Genomic DNA, 17,628 nt, shown 5'->3' on the forward strand with positions numbered 1-17,628 from the left:
GCACAGACCCGAGGCTCGGCGGGCGCAGAAGGGTTCACCCCTTGAACGAGGACCTCCGGGTGGCCGCCACTGCCGGTGTCTCCGTCGCCGCTGCAACAGCCCCTGACGCCGCCGGGGCCAGGCTTAAAAACATCTCCGGTCTTGGTCGGTCTCTCACCACAGCCTCCTTGCTCCTGGACAGCGTTCTCCGCGATTGGCTGCGGCGCGAGCACGTGACCCGGACGGACACGTGACTCCTGCAGGCACGGGACGGGCGGCGTGACCGCCGTGCCCCGCCCCCGACGCGCCCGTCCCTGGGCTCCCCGGAGGAGCGGAGCGCGCGGCGGCGGGTGGCGTTCTTGAGGCGCGGAGCGGAGCGGGGCGGAGGGGGCCGGAAGTCCTGGAGCCGCGTGGGAGTCGGAGCAGCCCTCGAGCCGTCGGCCGGGGCGCTCCTCACGCGCAGCCACCACCACCGGAGATGTGCAAAAGGCGGCATAGGTGCTGGCGCCCGGCGGAGGAAACGCACATATTTTTGCAGGGTTTGAGTTGGGACGGCAAGACCAGCCGGAAACCGGGAGGGTTTTGTTAGCGGTGGTCGTGCGGGCGGGAGGGAGGGCACCGCAGCACTGTGGGGCAGGTCCGGGTTGCGTGTCTGTGAGCCGCTTCGTGCGGCGCGGGCCGAGGGATGTCCCAGCCAGACGCACCCTGTCCCCAAAGCACGGCTCTAAGCACTGGTTGCAAAGAACGCATCGTTAAGCTCAGTTCTAGCCTTGAGATCCTGTGACCTTTCTGAGCAGAAATTTCACTATATTTGTTCGTGTGGTACTAAGTCTCATAGGGCGTGTGAGGAAATTTTACCATCGCAGCAGCTTGTCCTCAGACTTCCTTCTGAATACTTTAATCTACAGTGGTTAGCCTGCAACCGTTGTGCTTTAACCACCCTAAGAAGTTACATACTCCACAGGAAACCATCTTCTCCCTCGTCGTTAACTGTGGCCTCCTTCAGTATCCGTTAGTACCGTAGTGAGTTTAAGACAGTCCTATCAATAATAAGCTGTAAATTCTGATGTGAGTTTTGGACTTGACAGGAACATAAACCTTCATTAAAAAAAAAATCAGGATAGATTGTCTTCCATGTTCTCACTTATAAAAAACGTTTCAGTATGAGCAGTCTTCTAGAGAACTCTGTATATGTGTGAACTGGGGACTGAAGCTCTGCCCTTGCTCATGCCAACCAAGTACCCAACAGTGGTGTAGAGAGAGAGCTATATTTCTGGTAAAAACTTAACTTTAAAGACCTACCTTAGGCCCTAAATCATAAGCACTCACAACCAGTTAGTGTGTTTTTATAGGCAGAGCTGGAGAGATGGCTCTGGGGTTAAAAGCACTGGTTGAGTACCTGGATTCAGTTGTTCCCAACACCCACAAGACCACTCAAAACCGTATGTAACTTCAGTTCCTGGGTGTCCACTGCTCTCTTCTGGCTTTGGTGCACACCACGAACACAGGCAAAACACTAATCCACATAATATAAATCAAATCTAGCTTTAAAATAAAGGCAGTCTCATTAATTAGTTCTGTCTGGTGTGGACTTCCATACATAGAACCGGCTGATTTCAAACTCTCAAGAGTTCACCTGCCTCTGCCTCCTGAGTGCCTACTACTATAATGAGGCCCCGGTAGGGTCACTGACTGGTAAATCCTGAAGCAGTCTGATTGTTCTAGGAATTAAGACTATTTCTATTCTGCATTTTCAGAAGCAGTGCACTATTACCTCCTTTCTTGAGTTGAATGTATCAGTTTTACTCATACAAACACATTGTCCAGCCCACCAACTCCACCAGTTAGTTCTTAGGTGCTTCCAGTGTTAAAAATATAGCCAAAGATGGCCAAACCATGCCTCAAACGACAAAAACAAAAACATAGCTAAAGGTCAAGTGTGGTGGCTTTGAATATCTTCACTAGATCTCTGAGTTCTAGTCCAGCCTGATCTACAAAGTGAGATCCTGTATCGAAATAAATAAATATAGCTAAAGAAATATCAAATTATTTTAACTTTTCTTTTTATAAATAATGCTTTTACCATAATCCCAGAACTTGGGAGGCAGAAGCAAAACTACCCAAAGTTGAAGGCCAGCCTGGTAAACATATAAGCAGGGCTACAGAATGAGATAGCAAACATAAATGGAATACCTTTAGAGAAAATTCTCTTACCCTTAGTACTGGTAGGGGGGGTCTTACCAGTCAGAAACTTCAGTAACAACTATCTGCTCTTAAATGTTAAAATGCTTAAAGGGAATATTGACATAAAGCTTATAAAAAATTTAACAATTTGGCTGTGTCTAAAGATACAAAGGAAAAATGTATTTTAAGTTTTGCAAAACTTTTACTTCACAATAACCTACTACTGATAAAAATGACATGGCACTATGAATGGGCAACACTAAAGTAATTCTTAACTTGATTATGTTATAATGCTAGGTCTTCACAGGTAGACCAAGATAGTGGTTCTGTTGTTTTGACATAATATTTAACAGCTGCAAGTTACTAGATTACTACCAAGATGTACAGGTGGGAGTCAGCAAATAGTATAAAGCTTATGTAGGGAAGTTCATATTTTATTTCTCCAGTGACATTTTTTACAGTTGAATAAAAGTTAAAGGCCTGCTTGCACACCAAAGCCAGGTCCTTTGGGTGGTTCAGTCAAAGAAGTAAGGCCTCCAGCTGGCTCACAACAGAAGCGGCCACTCCTGAAAAGAAAAGCAAGTAATGATTATTAGTGATTAACATATGTAAAATTTTACTGTAAAGAACTGGCCACCTTTAATCCCAGCCAGCACTCCAGAGGCAAAGGCAGGCAGAGCTCTTTGGGTTGCTAACCTGGTCTTTATAGTGAGTGCCACACTAGCCAGGGCTATCGTAAGACCTTGTATCTAAATAATATTAACAGGCACTTTCAGCTTTAATGTAACTTTATGGGACTATCATTGTGTCTGTTGTCTATTGCTGGTTATGTGACATATGACTGACTGTACTACAGTTAGTTTGAAGTATCACTGTGAATTCACAAGCCAACTAGAAATCCCATGGAGACCAAACTACGGCACATAAGGAAAACTAATTAAAGATCTGTGATATTAAATAGGACAAAAAGATAGGGAGAATGCAAGAAAGGTAATAATTAAAGATCATCTTGTCTGGGGTCAATGACATGGGTCTGTAGGAAAAAGTGATTGTTGATAAGGACAGCAACCCAAGTTCAAAACCTGAAACCTGTACAGGCGTAAGGAGAGAAGCAACTCCACAAAGCTGCCTTCTGACCTCCACATATACATTATACACGATCAAAATTTAAAACATGTTTTAAGTAATGTTGTATTGATTGAAAGGGAAAATGGATCTCTAGGTGGGAATAAGAGGAAGGCTAATTTCAGATCAATCTTCATAGTAACATGAATTTTTAAGCAATTTCTATTTCAAGGAGATTCTCTTTCAGTATAAATATTCTGGTAGATCACAGATAATTATCTTACAAAATTTTTTCCATCTATGTATGAGATGTATGTAGGCATGTTTGCACGTGTGGTTTTGTGTGATGTATGTATGTGCACATGGGGGAACAAAGTCAGCGTTAGATGTCTGTCTCTATCACTCTCTCTCTACCTTATGCTCTGCATCACACTGAACTGTGAACTTGCTGGTTTAGTTAGGCTGCCCAGCTACTTTGCTCACAGGATTCCCGGTCCAATCCTAAGGCCTGCATGGACAGAACACTGAACCATTTCCCCAGCCTTATTTTATGGATTTTTACAAAAAAAAAAAAAAAAAACTTGCTTTAGATGAGAACTTTAGATATGCAAACTTCCAGTTATCTCCTATGAATGAGTAAAACTCTTAAAACCCAGCTGCTGTGAAAGATGAGTTCAGTGTAGGTTATGCCATCAGTTTATATATATATAAATGAAAGTATACCTTGGCCCTGGTTTTGGAACTTTTCCAGCTTTGAGTTCATCAATAATCTCTTCAATATCCTTGGGTGTCAGATCCTCCTAGAGAAAAATTGAAGACATTAACGAATTGCTGTTAAAAAAAAAAAAAAAAAAAAAAATCTGTGGTCTACAAAGTGAGTTCCAGGACAGCCAGGGCTATACAGAGAAACCCTGTCACAAAAAAAAAAAAAAAAAAAAAAAAAAAAAAAAAAAATCTGTAAGTCCTTACAATTAATTCATTTATTACTTACCAAGATATCTATAACTGAATAATTCCAATATATAATGCAATATATATTAAGAACTGAGCTGAAAAGGGAAAAACTAAGTGTATTTCTGTGTTTTAATTCTGGCCTCACTAGTACCTTAGAGGAGTCATCCAAGTTCCTTTATTGGTAACTCAATCTGAACTTGTTTTGAAGAAGACTTAGTTTGAGTAAGAGTGGCCCTCCCTAGACTCCTCTACTTGAATGCTCATTGACCTTCGAGTGGAACTAGTTGAAAGGATTAGGAGGCGTAGGCTTGCTGAAGGAAGTGTGTCACTGACAGTGCCAAGCTTAGTGTCTCTCTTACTACCTACAGATCAGGATGTAGCTTCAACTACTTCTCCAGCACCATGCCACTGCCATGCTTCCTTTCATGATGATAATGAACTAAACCTCTGAAACCATAACATAAGGAGGCCCCAATTGTGTTTTCTTTTTTATGAGTTGCCATGTCATGGTTTCTCTTCACAGCAATAAGAAAATATAAAATAGGGAAACACCAAAGAATAAAACAAATGCTAACCTGGAAAGGCACTGTGGGCCACAGAGTGATATTACCTGTCCCCTGATAACCACTGTTGTGCCTGATAACTACAGGCCTACTATCCTGAATCAAGCTCTAACTACTAATTGAAAAAAAGGGGGAAAATCTCTTAGACACCAAGGCCTGTGGGCTACTATATCAAAATTGATGCTTCTTATAAAGCCCTGACTAATTCCTGTTTGAGATGTACATAACAGAGGCAAAAACAAAGGAAAACAACCCTCAAAAGAAATTTCAACAAGAAACACCAAACAAACTTCTCTCTAACTTTTCAATACCCAAGAAGGGCTGGAGCAGGACTCCAGATCAGCACAAAAGAAGTCTTCATAAGAGACTAACCAAACCACAGTTAATATCAAAAAAATCCATACATTAAATACAAAGATGAACTAGAAAGTAAACTGTCCTGCAAAGAAAATTTCTAGGCTGGAGCCATGTCACTGCAGAATGGGTTAAGTAAAAGGTATAAAGAGATGAGCCTTTAGGGGTGTGAATAGTATCTCTAGGAGTAGGAGAGAAGAAAGTCTGTTCTTGAAAATACTATCTTCAGCAAAGACCTCAAAGAATCTCCATAAACTATTTTCTAAGAAAATCATAATTGAAAACCATGATATATGAGCTGGGCGTGGGGGCCCACTCCTTTAATCCCAGCACTCGGGAGGCAGAAGCAGGCGGATTTCTAAGTTCCAGACCAGCCTGGTCTACAAAGTGAGTTCCAGGACAGCCAGGGCTATACAGAGAAACTCTGTCTTGGGAAACAAACAAACAAACAAACAAACAAACAAACAGAAACCAAAAAAAAAAAAGAAAGAAAGAAAATCATGATATAATAGGGGCAGCAAGTAATTTAAAATGCTTAAACTCCACATATTTGGATATTAAGAATACCTCCAGAAAATTTACAGGTCAAAGATAAAACAAACCTTTCAAGATACAGATAAAGCAGTAGAGGTAGGTTATATATTTCATCTATATAAAAAACTTAAAGCAAACAATGACATATTACTATAGATACAGACTAAAAAAAACTTTAAAACTGTAAAAAGAATACACACTAAGTTTATGATACTATCTAGAGAGAAAAAGATGAGGTGTTTATATGTATAATTTCTTCTGCAAATAATGATAATGACAATATTATCTAATTGCTCTAAAGTGTTGCTATTTCGTTTCTACTTTATGTGAATGACTAAATTTGCCATAATTAAAACTCAAATTTATATCCGGTAGAAAAATGAGAAATTTTTAAAGATAATTCTTTTAAAACCATCTAGATACTTATACTACTAGTAGTTTTTTCTTCTAAATGAGTATCTCAAGAACCAATATCTGAACATGAAATAAAATATCCTAAATAGGATCCTTCAGAACTTTAGCTTCTATCAAGTTGGATGGATACTCACATAGTAGTTGTCATTTATTTGAACCATCGGTGCATTTACACAGGCCCCTAAACATTCCACTTCTACAAGAGTGAAAAGTTTGTCAGGTGTAGTCTCTCCAACCTTTATTCCTAAAAATTAAAAGAAGTAAGTTATAGCATAAAAGTAATATTGTTTAATAAAAATGACAATATCAACAATATGTTATAGAGGTATATAGGAGTACTGGCATGCATTAAATTTCTGTAAAAATGTAAAGAGCCTCCAGGCAGTGGTGGCGCACACCTTTGATCCCAGCGCTTGGGAGACATAGGCAGGTGGATTTCTGAGTTCGAGGCCAGCCTGGTCTACAGAGCAAGTTCTAGGGCAGCCAGGGCTTCACAGAGAAAAACCAAAAGAAAAAAAAAAAAAAAAAGTAAAGAGCCAAGCATAATGGTATACACGTGTAATCTCAACACTTGGAAAGCAGAAACAGGATTCAAGTTCAACGGTAGCCTGGACTATATATTGAGAGATCTGGTCTCAAAAAATAAACATAATGATAACAACATAATACTCATCTTGATTTTTTTTTGTCTTTTAGGTTTTGTTGTTTTGTTTTGGAGATAGGGTCTCACACTGAAGCTCAGTCCTGGCCTCTTAACTCATGACAACCCTCCTGGCTTAAGGTCCAGAAGTCTGGGATTACAGGCAAAAGCCATTGCCTAGCTTCAAGCTATTTCTTGAGTAAGCTTGTTCCTTTAAAATCAATAAAAACCCAGAGGCCAGTGCTCACAGTTTTCATTCACTCTGTGCTAAGACTGAACTTGCTGCCCATACCACCTAGCTGCTTGTCTGCCACATGGCTGACCTCCAGCCTACCTCAAACAACATGGCTCTACCTTTTCTCTGTCTCACTCCTACAGGCAGCAGTGGATATTTATAGTTTGCCTGCATTGAGGCTTTTCTTTTAAACTAATAAAATTGTTCTCAAAGCCGGGCGTGTTGGCGCATGCCTTTAATCCCAGCACTCGGAAGGCAGAGGCAGGCAGATTTCTGAGTTCAAGGCCAGCCTGGTCTACAAAGTATGTTCCGGGACAGCCAGGGCTATACAGAGAAACCCTGTCTCGAAAAACCAAAATAAAAAGTTCTCAAGCTTCAAAAAAAAAAAAAAAAGTTTGGGTGGGGTGGGTGGAGGCTTCTCAGTGATTCACTGGGTGTCCTCGTAAAGGATTGGGTTTGGTTCCCAGCACCCAAACAGTTGTGGGTCACAAACATCTCTAAGTCCAGTCCCAGGGGATCTAACACCCCCTTCTGGCCACCAAGGGTACAGTACACAACAAAAAAAAAATTAAAATAAGAAGTAACCATGCTGACAGGAGCCTGATAACAGCTGTCTCCTGAGAGGCTCTGCCAGATCCTGACCAATACAGATGCGGATGCTGGCAGCCAACCAACTGAGCACAGGGACCCCAATGGAGGAGTTAGGGGAAGGACTGAAGGAGCTGAAGAGGCCTTATCTGGCATCAACGGGAGGGGAGTCCTTTGGTCTTGTGAAGGCTGATGCCCCAGTATAGAGGAATGCTAGGGTGATGAGGTGGGAGTGGGTGGGTGAGCTCCCTAATAGAAGCAGGGTAAGGGGGGATGGGATGGGGGTTTGCAGAGGGGAAACTGAAAGGGGATAACATTTGAAATGTAAACAAAATATCCAATTTTTAAAAAAAAGTAACCAATTGGACTGCTAATAACACAGTTACACCATTAAATTGGCAAAGATTCAAAATATTATTAAGGAGGTAAGGAAAATGAATACTCATATCCTTAAGGGAAGAGACTGGCAAAATACAGGAAGCATGACTCAGCAATTTCTTATAAATGATTTTAATATACAACATGAAAAACATGCAAAAGTATGAATATATGAAATTACCAGAGTACTCGTCTTTAACAGCAAAAAATGAGAACACTCTGTGCTACACATGAAGACCAAAGTTACACCACATAAGAGCACATATATTACATTTATATGCTAAATAATAAATGATATAAAGCCTGTAAGCTATATACCAAGTAGTTACCAGAATCTATACCTTAGAGGAAGCCAGCTGATCTTTCAGCCTTATATACTTTGATATTGCTCAAATGAATTTGTGACATGCAAGGACTTTTTTTTTTTTAAATTCCCAACTGATGACGAAGACCAGCTAAGATTTGAGAGTCAGAGGACTGCAAGCAAGAACAGCTTGGTCAACTCAGTAAGACCCTATCTCAAAGTAAGTACAAACTGGGGCTGAGAATGCAAGTCAGTATTACGTACGTGTTCTTGCCTCTAGTATGAATGAAGCCTGTATTTCTTCAATACAGGAAGGAAAATTAAAAGATGTTTTAACTTCATGGTCAAAAATAAATGCAGGCAGGCAGGGGTATATAGGTTTAATCCCAGTACTCCAAGGGAAAGGAAGGCAGATCTCTGAGTTTGAAGTCTGATCTACAGAGAAAGTTCTAGGACAGTCAGGGCTACACAGAGAAATCTTGTCTCAAAAAAAAAAAAAAAAAAAAAAGGAGGAGAAGCAGCAGAAACAATGGCGATTTTGTATGGAAAGTACTGAAAGTACTCATTTTATTTTATAAATATGCTGTAGCTATATCTGTTTACCTTGTGAAATATTCCTACTATGTTGTTATTTATTCTATGGCTCCTCTAAAAAAGTACATGGTCGTGCTCGCTTCGGCAGCACATATACTAAAATTGGAACGATACAGAGAAGATTAGCATGGGCCCTGTGCAAGGATGACGCGCAAATTCTTGAAGTGTTCCATATATTTGAAACAGAAGGAAGGACCATCCAGAGACTGCCCCACCTGGGGATCCATCCCATAAACAACCACCAAACCCAGACACTATTGCATATGCCAGCAAGATTTAACTGACAGGACCCTGACATAGCTCTCTCTTGTGAGGCTATGCCAGCCAGCGCCTGGCAAACATAGAAGTGGATGCTCACTGTCAGCTATTGGATGGAACACAGGGCCTCCAATGGAGGAGCTAGAGAAAGTACCCAAGGAGCTGAAGGGGTCTGCAACCCTATAGGTGGAACAACAATATGAACTAACCAGTACCCCCCAGAGCTTGTGTCTCTAGTTGCATATGTAGCAGAGGATGGCCTAGTGGGGCATAAATGGGAGGAGAGGCCCCTTGGTCTTGTGAAGATCATATGCCCCAGTACAGGGGAACGCCAGGGCCAGGAAGCGGGAGTGGGTGGGTTGGGGAGCAGGGGGAGGGGGAGGGTATAGGGGTAGCATTTGAAATGTAAATGAAAATATCTAATAAAAAAGTTTAACATTTAAAAAAGAAAAAGAAAAGAAAGAGCAATAAACCACGTTTTGCAGATGACCAATACAATTCACCTAAATATATTTAAAAAAAAAAGTACATGGACACTCTAAAAATTATTTTTAATTGTGTATTTGTGCACATAAGTGCAGGTGCCTCAAGAACTGTCTGCTCCACCTGGTGCTGGAATTATCGGTGGTTGTGAACTTCCTGCTAAATAGATGTTGGGTAGGAAGGGAACTCAGGTCCTCTGGGAAGCCAATGCATGCTCTTTGCCTGAGCCATCTCTCTTGCCCATATGTAGTCATTTTTATGTGACATATGCTAACATTCTTAATGATTAACATAGATTAAAGGCTCAGACTTGAGGCTGAGAATTAGATGAACACAAACTAGAAAGAAATAAAAGCAAACAAATAGTATCTTTTTAAGTACTGAGTAAGTATAAACCAAGTGAGAAAAATTGAAGTTGAGCCTGGCGTGGTGACACACGCCTTTAATCCCAACACTTGGGAGGCAGAGGCAGGTGAATTTCTGAGTTCGAGGCCAGCCTGGTTTACAGAGTGAGTTCCAGGACAGCCAGGCTACACAGAGAAACCCTGTCTCAAAAAACCAAAAANAAAAAAAAAAAAAAAAAATTAAAGTTGAAAATTTTAGGTAGAAAATATCAGATCTAGAAGATAATTTTGTTTGGAAGTTGGGAAATGTATGGAGATGAAGCTTGCTTTGTTTGTTTGGGGTTGAGGGTGGGAAAAGGTGTCTCAAGGCAGGGTTTCTTTCTTTCTCTGTATAGCCTTGGCTGTCCTGGAACTTTATAGATCCTCCTGTCTCTACCTCCCAAGTGCTGGGGGATTAAGGTTGTGTCCCAAGGCACCCCGGCTATCGTTGGGATTAATGAAAGAAATGAAGTATTCCATACCAAGCTTTCTCTGAAGGGTCTCCAATATGCTGTCAGAATCTCGCAGCATGCAAGGTGTAGTAGTGCAGACCTGGATATGGTACTTCCCAACTGGCTTTCGATTATACATTGTATAAAATGTTGCTACTTCATATACTCTCATTGGAGGTACTTGTAAAACTTCTGCCACCTGAAATATTAGAATATTAAGAATGACTGCAGTGTTCCCATCACCTGAGGCTAATGTATCCAACTCTAAACAGTACAGTATCCTAAATGCTCTTACACTCTTACTTGTTTTATTTTTCTCTATACCCTTACTATTCAACAAGAGACCTAAATATTTTCATTACTAAAAACATTTTCCTTAAAAAAAAAAAAAAAAAAGTATGGGCTGGCAAAATGGTTCACGTAAGTAAAAGACCTTGCTAACCAGAGAAGTCCTCTGACCTCCACACGCACATCACACACTAAGCTTAACTCTTAAAAATATTTTTTAAGAGTTTAAAAACGGCCAGGCAGTGGTGGCCCACTCCTTTAATCCCAGCACTTGGGAGGCAGAGGCAGGTGGATTTCTGACTTCGAGGCCAGCCTGGTCTACAAAGTGAGTTCCAGAATAGCCAGGGCTACACAGAGAAACCCTGTCTCAAAAAACAAAAAACAAAAGAGAGAGAGAGAGATAGTTTAAAAATGAAAGTATAATTTCAAATGAAACATTTTTCACAAGCACTATATAGCATACTATTTTTTGTTTTTTCTTTCTTAGTCCTAAGGATTAAACCCAGGGCTTTGGAGTTGTTGGGCAAATGCTCTTCCACTTAGCTACATACCCAGTTCTCATCAAGGTTTCTAGAAAAATTAACCACCTGTGTTAACCTGATTTAACTAAGCATTTAATTATTAAATAAAGCTTTGTAACATGGATCAGTATTAGGGAAGTATATATGCAAATAGAGCAATCAACACAACGTAAAATTTGCATTTGTAGTTTTTAGATCGTCCATTGTTCTCCCATTGTTTGTCTTTTGTTTCTGTTTTGTGATAATCCACCTTAACAGTGGGCTTCATTTATAACCAAATCTAGTTTAGAGAATGATGAGCGGAGCATACTACAGTGGAGTGAGTATCCATGCCAGCTGGGCAAGCAGAAAGCAAGGAACTGTTCTCATACATACTTTGTAAATGGTGAGCTGTACTGTCATTGAATGTAATTATCATAGTAACAGGATGTAAGTATATCTGAAATATAGATTACTGCTGAAACTATTTGGAAACAATCTTCACATCTAAGGCAGGAGAACTGGCACAAGCTCAAGAACAGACTGGGCTAGGTGTGTCTGTCGGGCAGACTCTGTCGTGACAGGAGAGCGATGAGTCTTAACAGGGTTTATAAGGAGGCTGAAGTGGGTCACGTGGTGGTTCTGAATGTAACCAAATGCCACAACATGCCACATATTAGATACAAATTTTTGTTCAAGACTAGAACCTAAGCTGTAAAGATATTATGAGATTATATTTGATAAGGGATTTTTCCCCTGTAATTTTAATATTTTAATGTTGAAACACTACTGCATTAATTTCCTAAACATCTTGATACTAAATTATACATATTTGAGATATTTCCATTAGTGAGCATTTCCCTCAAAAGGCGTGGGGGGGGGGGGAGAAAAACACCTCTTTCATATTGGTGCCTATTTCCTGCAAGAATGGAAGCTGTATTACAAAAACACACTAAAGAGGAGATCAATCAACCGATCTATCTATTATATGAATATATAAGTAAACTCTGATACTAATGGTTATCATGATGATCTCTATATTAAGATATCACATACAAGCAGGGCGTGGTGGCGCACGCCATTGATCCTAGCACTCGGGAGGCAGAGGCAAGTGAATTTCTGAGTTCGAGGCCAGCCTGGTCTACAGAGTGAGTTCCAGGACAGCCAGGGCTATACAGAGAAACCCTGTCTCAAAAAGCCAAAAAAAAAGATATCATATACAATCTCTCCTCTTTCCTGAGACAAATTGAATTCAATACCTTGTTCATAGCGGAGATAGGTAGCCATCCATTCTGCCTTTGGGCGAGATCCAGGACTGGAAGCACAGCGGCTGCTTTATGCCCTTCTGGGTAGTTTTTTACTATTGCCTCTATCCTCTGTAGAAGGAAAAATGCCTGCTTTATATGTATGGAAGCACTGAATACTTGATAAGTCAACCATGCTGTTTATTAAACATACCTTATAGTTTTCTGGTGTGAAATCAAATGGAGTATCTGGGTTATTCTCAGGAGTATCTCTATGCTATGCAAAAAAAAAAAAAAAAAAAATTAAAAAGAGAAAAAATTTTTCCAAAATTATCAACATTTTCTCTAAAACTGAAATACTACCCCATACATTACATTTTACGGTTGCTACTCATTTAATCTCTACTTTAATCCCATCAGTCTATCTTTGTAGCATTAATGACTAAAAATACTTATTTGTTGACTGTTTACCAAAGTAAAGTTAGCAGAACTAAACTTTTTAGAATAGTTTCAAAACAAACACTTAAAATATTAAGGCGTACATTTTGGTTTCAAAACAAAAAATATTTACCCAGCTTCATTAGGAATGGGATATTCTAATTCAAATATCAAATACAAATTGACAGCAGTATGTAATTAAGAAACAAAATTTAAATATGGGCTGGAGCGATGGCTTAGAGGTTTTTTAAAAATGCTTGCTGTTGCTGGACATGGTGATGCATGCCTTTAATCCCAGCATTTTAGAGTCAAAGGCATGTGGATCTCTGAGTCTGAGGATAACCTGATCTACAGAGAAAGTTCTGGGACAGCCAGGGTTCTATTATACCAAGTAACCCTATCTTGGGTTTGGGGGCGTGGGCTGGGCCATGCTTGCTGCTAATGCAGAGAACCAGAGTTCAGTTCCCAGCATCCACATCAGGACACATAACTCCCAGTAACTCCAGTTCCAGGGTAGCCAGTGGTCCCTTCCAGCCTCTAAGGGTACCTGTACCACATGCACATATCCAGGTAGACATACATACCAACAACAATTTTAAATAAAAATTCTAAATGTGAATTCCTAACAAGCACAGTACCCAAAAGCAAAGGAATTTGATTGTCCAAGATGTCTGGGACAACATATTTGTACTCTTTCAAGAGGTATAAAAGGACATCTTTCCCCCAAACAAGTGTTCACAGAGAAACCGCCAAGCTAACATTTAGAAGGTTTAGTTTGTCAAGAATCCCAGGCAGGAGGATTGCCAAGAATTCAAAGACATCCTGGGTTACAATGTGAAACCCTATATAAAAATAAACATCAGAAGCAAAAAACTAAAACCACAGCTATATTCAAAAAAAAAAAAAAAAAAAAATCACCACCACCAAGAAAAACAAATAAACAAAAACCCAGTGGAGTAAGCCAAACATTAAAAGTGTGTTTAATCCCAGCACTGGGAAAGCAGATCTCTGTGAGTTCAAGGTCACCCTGGTTTATATCGAAAGTTCTAGGCCAGCCAGCAATAATCAACATAAATAAGACATAAATAAGTACGTAATTACTTTCTAAAGAGCAGAGTAAGCTTAATATTAACAGAACATCTTGATATTCTCAGAGTTTTGCTTTTTAAAAAGGTATCAAGCAAAAGCAGGAAGAAAATGGAAGCTTTGACAATAATTTGAAGTATATACTGTAAATCATCATACAAGTTTACTACCATTGTCATCAAATACTAAATTAATTACTAAAAACAGATGCAGCATCCAAAGCTAATTTTAAATACCACCTAGTGTTAAAACTGTGAAGCCAAAATTATGGAGACCAACTGCTTTGTAAAATAATATATTTATTATGTAGTAATGCACTAAGTGTATTACTATAAACTCTTTTGAGTTTCAAACAAATGCCCTTTAAGGATTTCTCAAATTACAGTCATATAATCTGACCATCAGATTAGCTCTCATAGCAATTTTACCAAACAATAACCTAAATCCACCCCCCCACCAGCCCCCTAGGCAGTGTTTCTCTGTGTAACAGAGCCCTGACTGTCCTAAAACTCACTATGCAGACCAGGCTGGCCTTAACCGCTCAGAGATTTGCCTCCCAAGTGCTGGGACTAAAGGCATGCTCCATCATGCCCTGCTCACAGTAACCAACATTCATAATCCTAGAGTCTCCTAAATTCCTAGGTTTAGTTTATATTTGAGAGGTTCAACTGAGACCAAACATCATTGAATTATAACAAATTTAGCAAGCTATATTTAAATCCCCATGGTGATCAATATATGTCAAAGACACGGGCATTAAGGTTTTGTTTTGGGGGGTGGGAGGCAGGAGAAGTGGCTCAGAGGTTAAGAGCACTCACTGCTCTTGCAAAGCAATCGGGCTTGGTTCCCAACACCCACATGCAGCGCACAGCTGACTACAACTGCAGTTCATAAGGATCTAACAGCACCCGACCTTCTCTGGCTCCCGCATATACATAGTGTACATACATGTTCTCAGTTACACCCACACATAAAACTAAAACAAGTATTTAAAGTTGCTTCTTTGTACTAGGGATTGAACCCAGAACCCACCCAGATCCTGCATACTCTAGGCCAGTATTCTGCCACAGAGTTACGGTAACATCCCACAGTTTATGATATTACAGTGGATTCACTCAAATCCCCAAGTCTTTCCACTGTGAGGAATCCCAGTTACTTACCACAAATAAGGCTCCTCCAGCACCATTGCGCACTGCTGTCTTATGCAAATTCCTTGCATGTCTTCCCTAAAGTTTAAATTTTTAAAAAAACAGTCACAAAATTTAAGAAAAATTTCTTGAAGAAATATTTTCAGAGTCATAATTTAAAACAAGGGAATCAAGTATGATCTTAGGAGCTGGCCTATATCCTATGCCCTTCTCTCTCAGAAGTATCAGGAAATAGATGCATAAAGGCACATTATTAACTCACTTGTGGGAGTCAGTGGAGGAACTGATCCAAACCCAAGCCAGAGGTGAGCACAGGTGCCCAGGTGTCATGAGCACTTTCGCTGGCATGAACCATCAGAGAATTAAGTGGCTGTCTTTACTTTTGTCTGAGTTGATGCCAGCTTTTTAATATGGTAAAGTTTTGTGGCTTGAGACAGGGTATCACTGTGTAGCCCTGCTTTACTGGATTGTCCTGTAGACCAAGCTGATTTTCTACTAAGCCACCTGCCTCTACCTCCCAAGATTAAAGGTTTACTCCACCACACCTGGCCCTAATATGATAAGGTTTTTATTCTACACTTGTGTCACAGCTATGCACAAATAGTCACATTATACTCTTCTAAATTTTTTTGAAAGAGTCTCGATATGTAGCCCACGCTGGACTTTTAATTTTTTCTTTTTGCCTCTGCCTTCCTGGTGCTGGACTGATTATAGGACGCGTTACCAGACCAGCCAGCCTTTTCAGTTCTTTATTAAATACTTGAGCAGCTCCAGCCACACACTGTACTGCTCGGAGTGCCCTGCAGACTCAGCAGCTGCAACTGCTCTGGACGGAGTCATTTTGTTCTCCTGTTCCTCTCTCCTGGACTGCCGAGCTCCCACTCTAAACAATGAAGTAGTATTCTAAATCCTACCAGTTCTTAATTCTGTGAACCACAAATGGTGGGACACTGAGTTAATCCAAGCGTGGGACTGGCTACCAGGGAGACTAAGTGCAAGTGACATGACCCAACAACATGCTTAACTTTACCACAGACCACAGTTCTTCATGTGGCCTTAACTAGAAAACCTAGTGACAGACATAGGAATAGCATACAGTAGTCAAAACTATCAGTTTTATGTACACAACCAGAGAAAGGGACCTGGAGGGGCTTTGCCTCAACTGTGTTCTCCCTTACTGCCCCCACCGGCAGCCCTTAGGCAGCTAGTAGATACACAAGCATGACTTTATGCTTCTTTTGTTTTAAATATGTAACTTTTTTTTGATTTTTAATATTTTTATTACATATTTTCCTCAATTACATTTCCAATGCTATCCCAAAAGTCCCCCATAGCGCCCCCCACTTCCCTACCCACCCATTCCCATTCTTTTGGCCCTGGCATTCCCCTATATTGGGGCATATAAAGTTTGCAAGTCCAATGGGCCTCTCTTTCCATTGATGGCCGACTAGGCCATCTTTCGATACATATGCAGCTAGAGACAAGAGCTCCGGGGTTCTGGTTAGTACATCATGTTGTTCCAACAATAGGGTTGCAGATCCCTTTAGCTCCTTGGGTACTTTCTCTAGCTTCTCCATTGGGAGCCCTGTGATACATCCAATAGCTGACTGTGAACATCCACTCCTGTGTTTGCTAGGCCCCGAATATGTAACTTTTAAAAACAATTCAACACATTCAAGGCTGTGAAACATGACACTAAACTTTAGAAAACACACACTGCGGTCATTTTGGTTGAGAACACAAGAAAATATAGAAAACTTCTGAATAACATAGAATTACTTAAGTAAACACTGAGAAAACAATTTCATAATAATGGTTAATTTTAGGTCAGGGGAAGTGATCCCTCTTTTCACCTTCTGAGCCTTACATACTCATTTCTTGACGATCAACCACAGCTTGAGAGTCACCACCTTCCTTCCAGACTCAGCTCTGACTCCTCTGCTCTGTCCCTTACATTCTTTCTCTGCGGCATCGTCTACCGTCTATGCTGAAGACTACTATGTCTTACTTCTAGTGATAAAGGGGTAACACCCAGAAAAGACCTTAAGTGCATAAAGTTAATGAGGAAAATTAGTAACGATCATGAACATTTAAAAACTTATTAGCAATTAAAAGCATGAAATTTAAAGTAATACTGCCAGCTTAAATTAGGGAAAGTTTTGGTTTGGGATTTTTGTTTTAAGATAGCATTCCATTTTATTGAGGGCATGGGAGAAATGGGCTTGCTAGTGCATTAGGCAAACACTCATACAAGCCTTATAGGGAAGCAAACTAGTATGATTTATGGAAAACTTCAAAGAATTTATATCTATTGGGGGTTGTTGGGGGATGGTTGAAGACATGGTTTCTCTATGCAACAGAGCCTTGGCTGTCCTGGAACTTAATTTGTAAATCCACCTGCCTCTGCCTCCCGAGTGCTGGGATTAAAGGTATGAGCCACCATGCCTGATGTAAATTTATTTAACACAGTAATGCTTTCGGAAAGTTATTTTTTTAATTTTTTGTTGTTGTTGTTGTTGTTTTCAATACAGGGTTTCTCTGTGTAGCCCTGGCTGTCCTGGA

The 17,628-nt window shown here is 40.3% G+C and overlaps 2 protein-coding genes and 1 non-coding gene across 4 annotated transcripts in view; 1 reads left to right on the forward strand and 2 right to left on the reverse strand.

Annotated features, from left to right (window-relative positions):
- Positions 1 to 184, reverse strand: part of Ankrd12 (ankyrin repeat domain 12) — a 102,133-nt gene extending 101,949 nt beyond the window's left edge. Inside the window, exon 1 of one of the 2 annotated variants that reach the window (XM_021185699.2) lies at positions 9 to 184. The gene's annotated coding sequence lies outside the window, so the exon portion shown is untranslated. The remainder of the gene's footprint in view (positions 1 to 8) is intronic. The other variant, XM_021185702.2, reaches the window with a different exon arrangement.
- A 2,392-nt stretch (positions 185 to 2,576) lies between these two features.
- Ndufv2 (NADH:ubiquinone oxidoreductase core subunit V2) overlaps positions 2,577 to 17,628 on the reverse strand; it is a 22,655-nt gene continuing 7,603 nt past the window's right edge. Inside the window, exons 2-8 of the mRNA XM_021185709.2 lie at positions 15,079 to 15,144; positions 12,609 to 12,671; positions 12,410 to 12,526; positions 10,393 to 10,561; positions 6,182 to 6,291; positions 3,952 to 4,028; positions 2,577 to 2,729 (exon numbers count right to left, since the gene is read on the reverse strand). Coding sequence (XP_021041368.1) covers positions 2,636 to 2,729; positions 3,952 to 4,028; positions 6,182 to 6,291; positions 10,393 to 10,561; positions 12,410 to 12,526; positions 12,609 to 12,671; positions 15,079 to 15,144 — 696 coding nt within the window. The 3' untranslated portion in view covers positions 2,577 to 2,635. The remainder of the gene's footprint in view (positions 2,730 to 3,951; positions 4,029 to 6,181; positions 6,292 to 10,392; positions 10,562 to 12,409; positions 12,527 to 12,608; positions 12,672 to 15,078; positions 15,145 to 17,628) is intronic.
- Positions 8,859 to 8,965, forward strand: LOC115029816. The gene has a single exon (XR_003835374.1). It is a non-coding gene; the product is annotated as a U6 spliceosomal RNA (small nuclear RNA).

This window comes from Mus caroli, chromosome 17 (assembly GCF_900094665.2).
Source record: "Mus caroli chromosome 17, CAROLI_EIJ_v1.1, whole genome shotgun sequence".
Classification (NCBI taxonomy): Eukaryota; Metazoa; Chordata; class Mammalia; order Rodentia; family Muridae; genus Mus; species Mus caroli.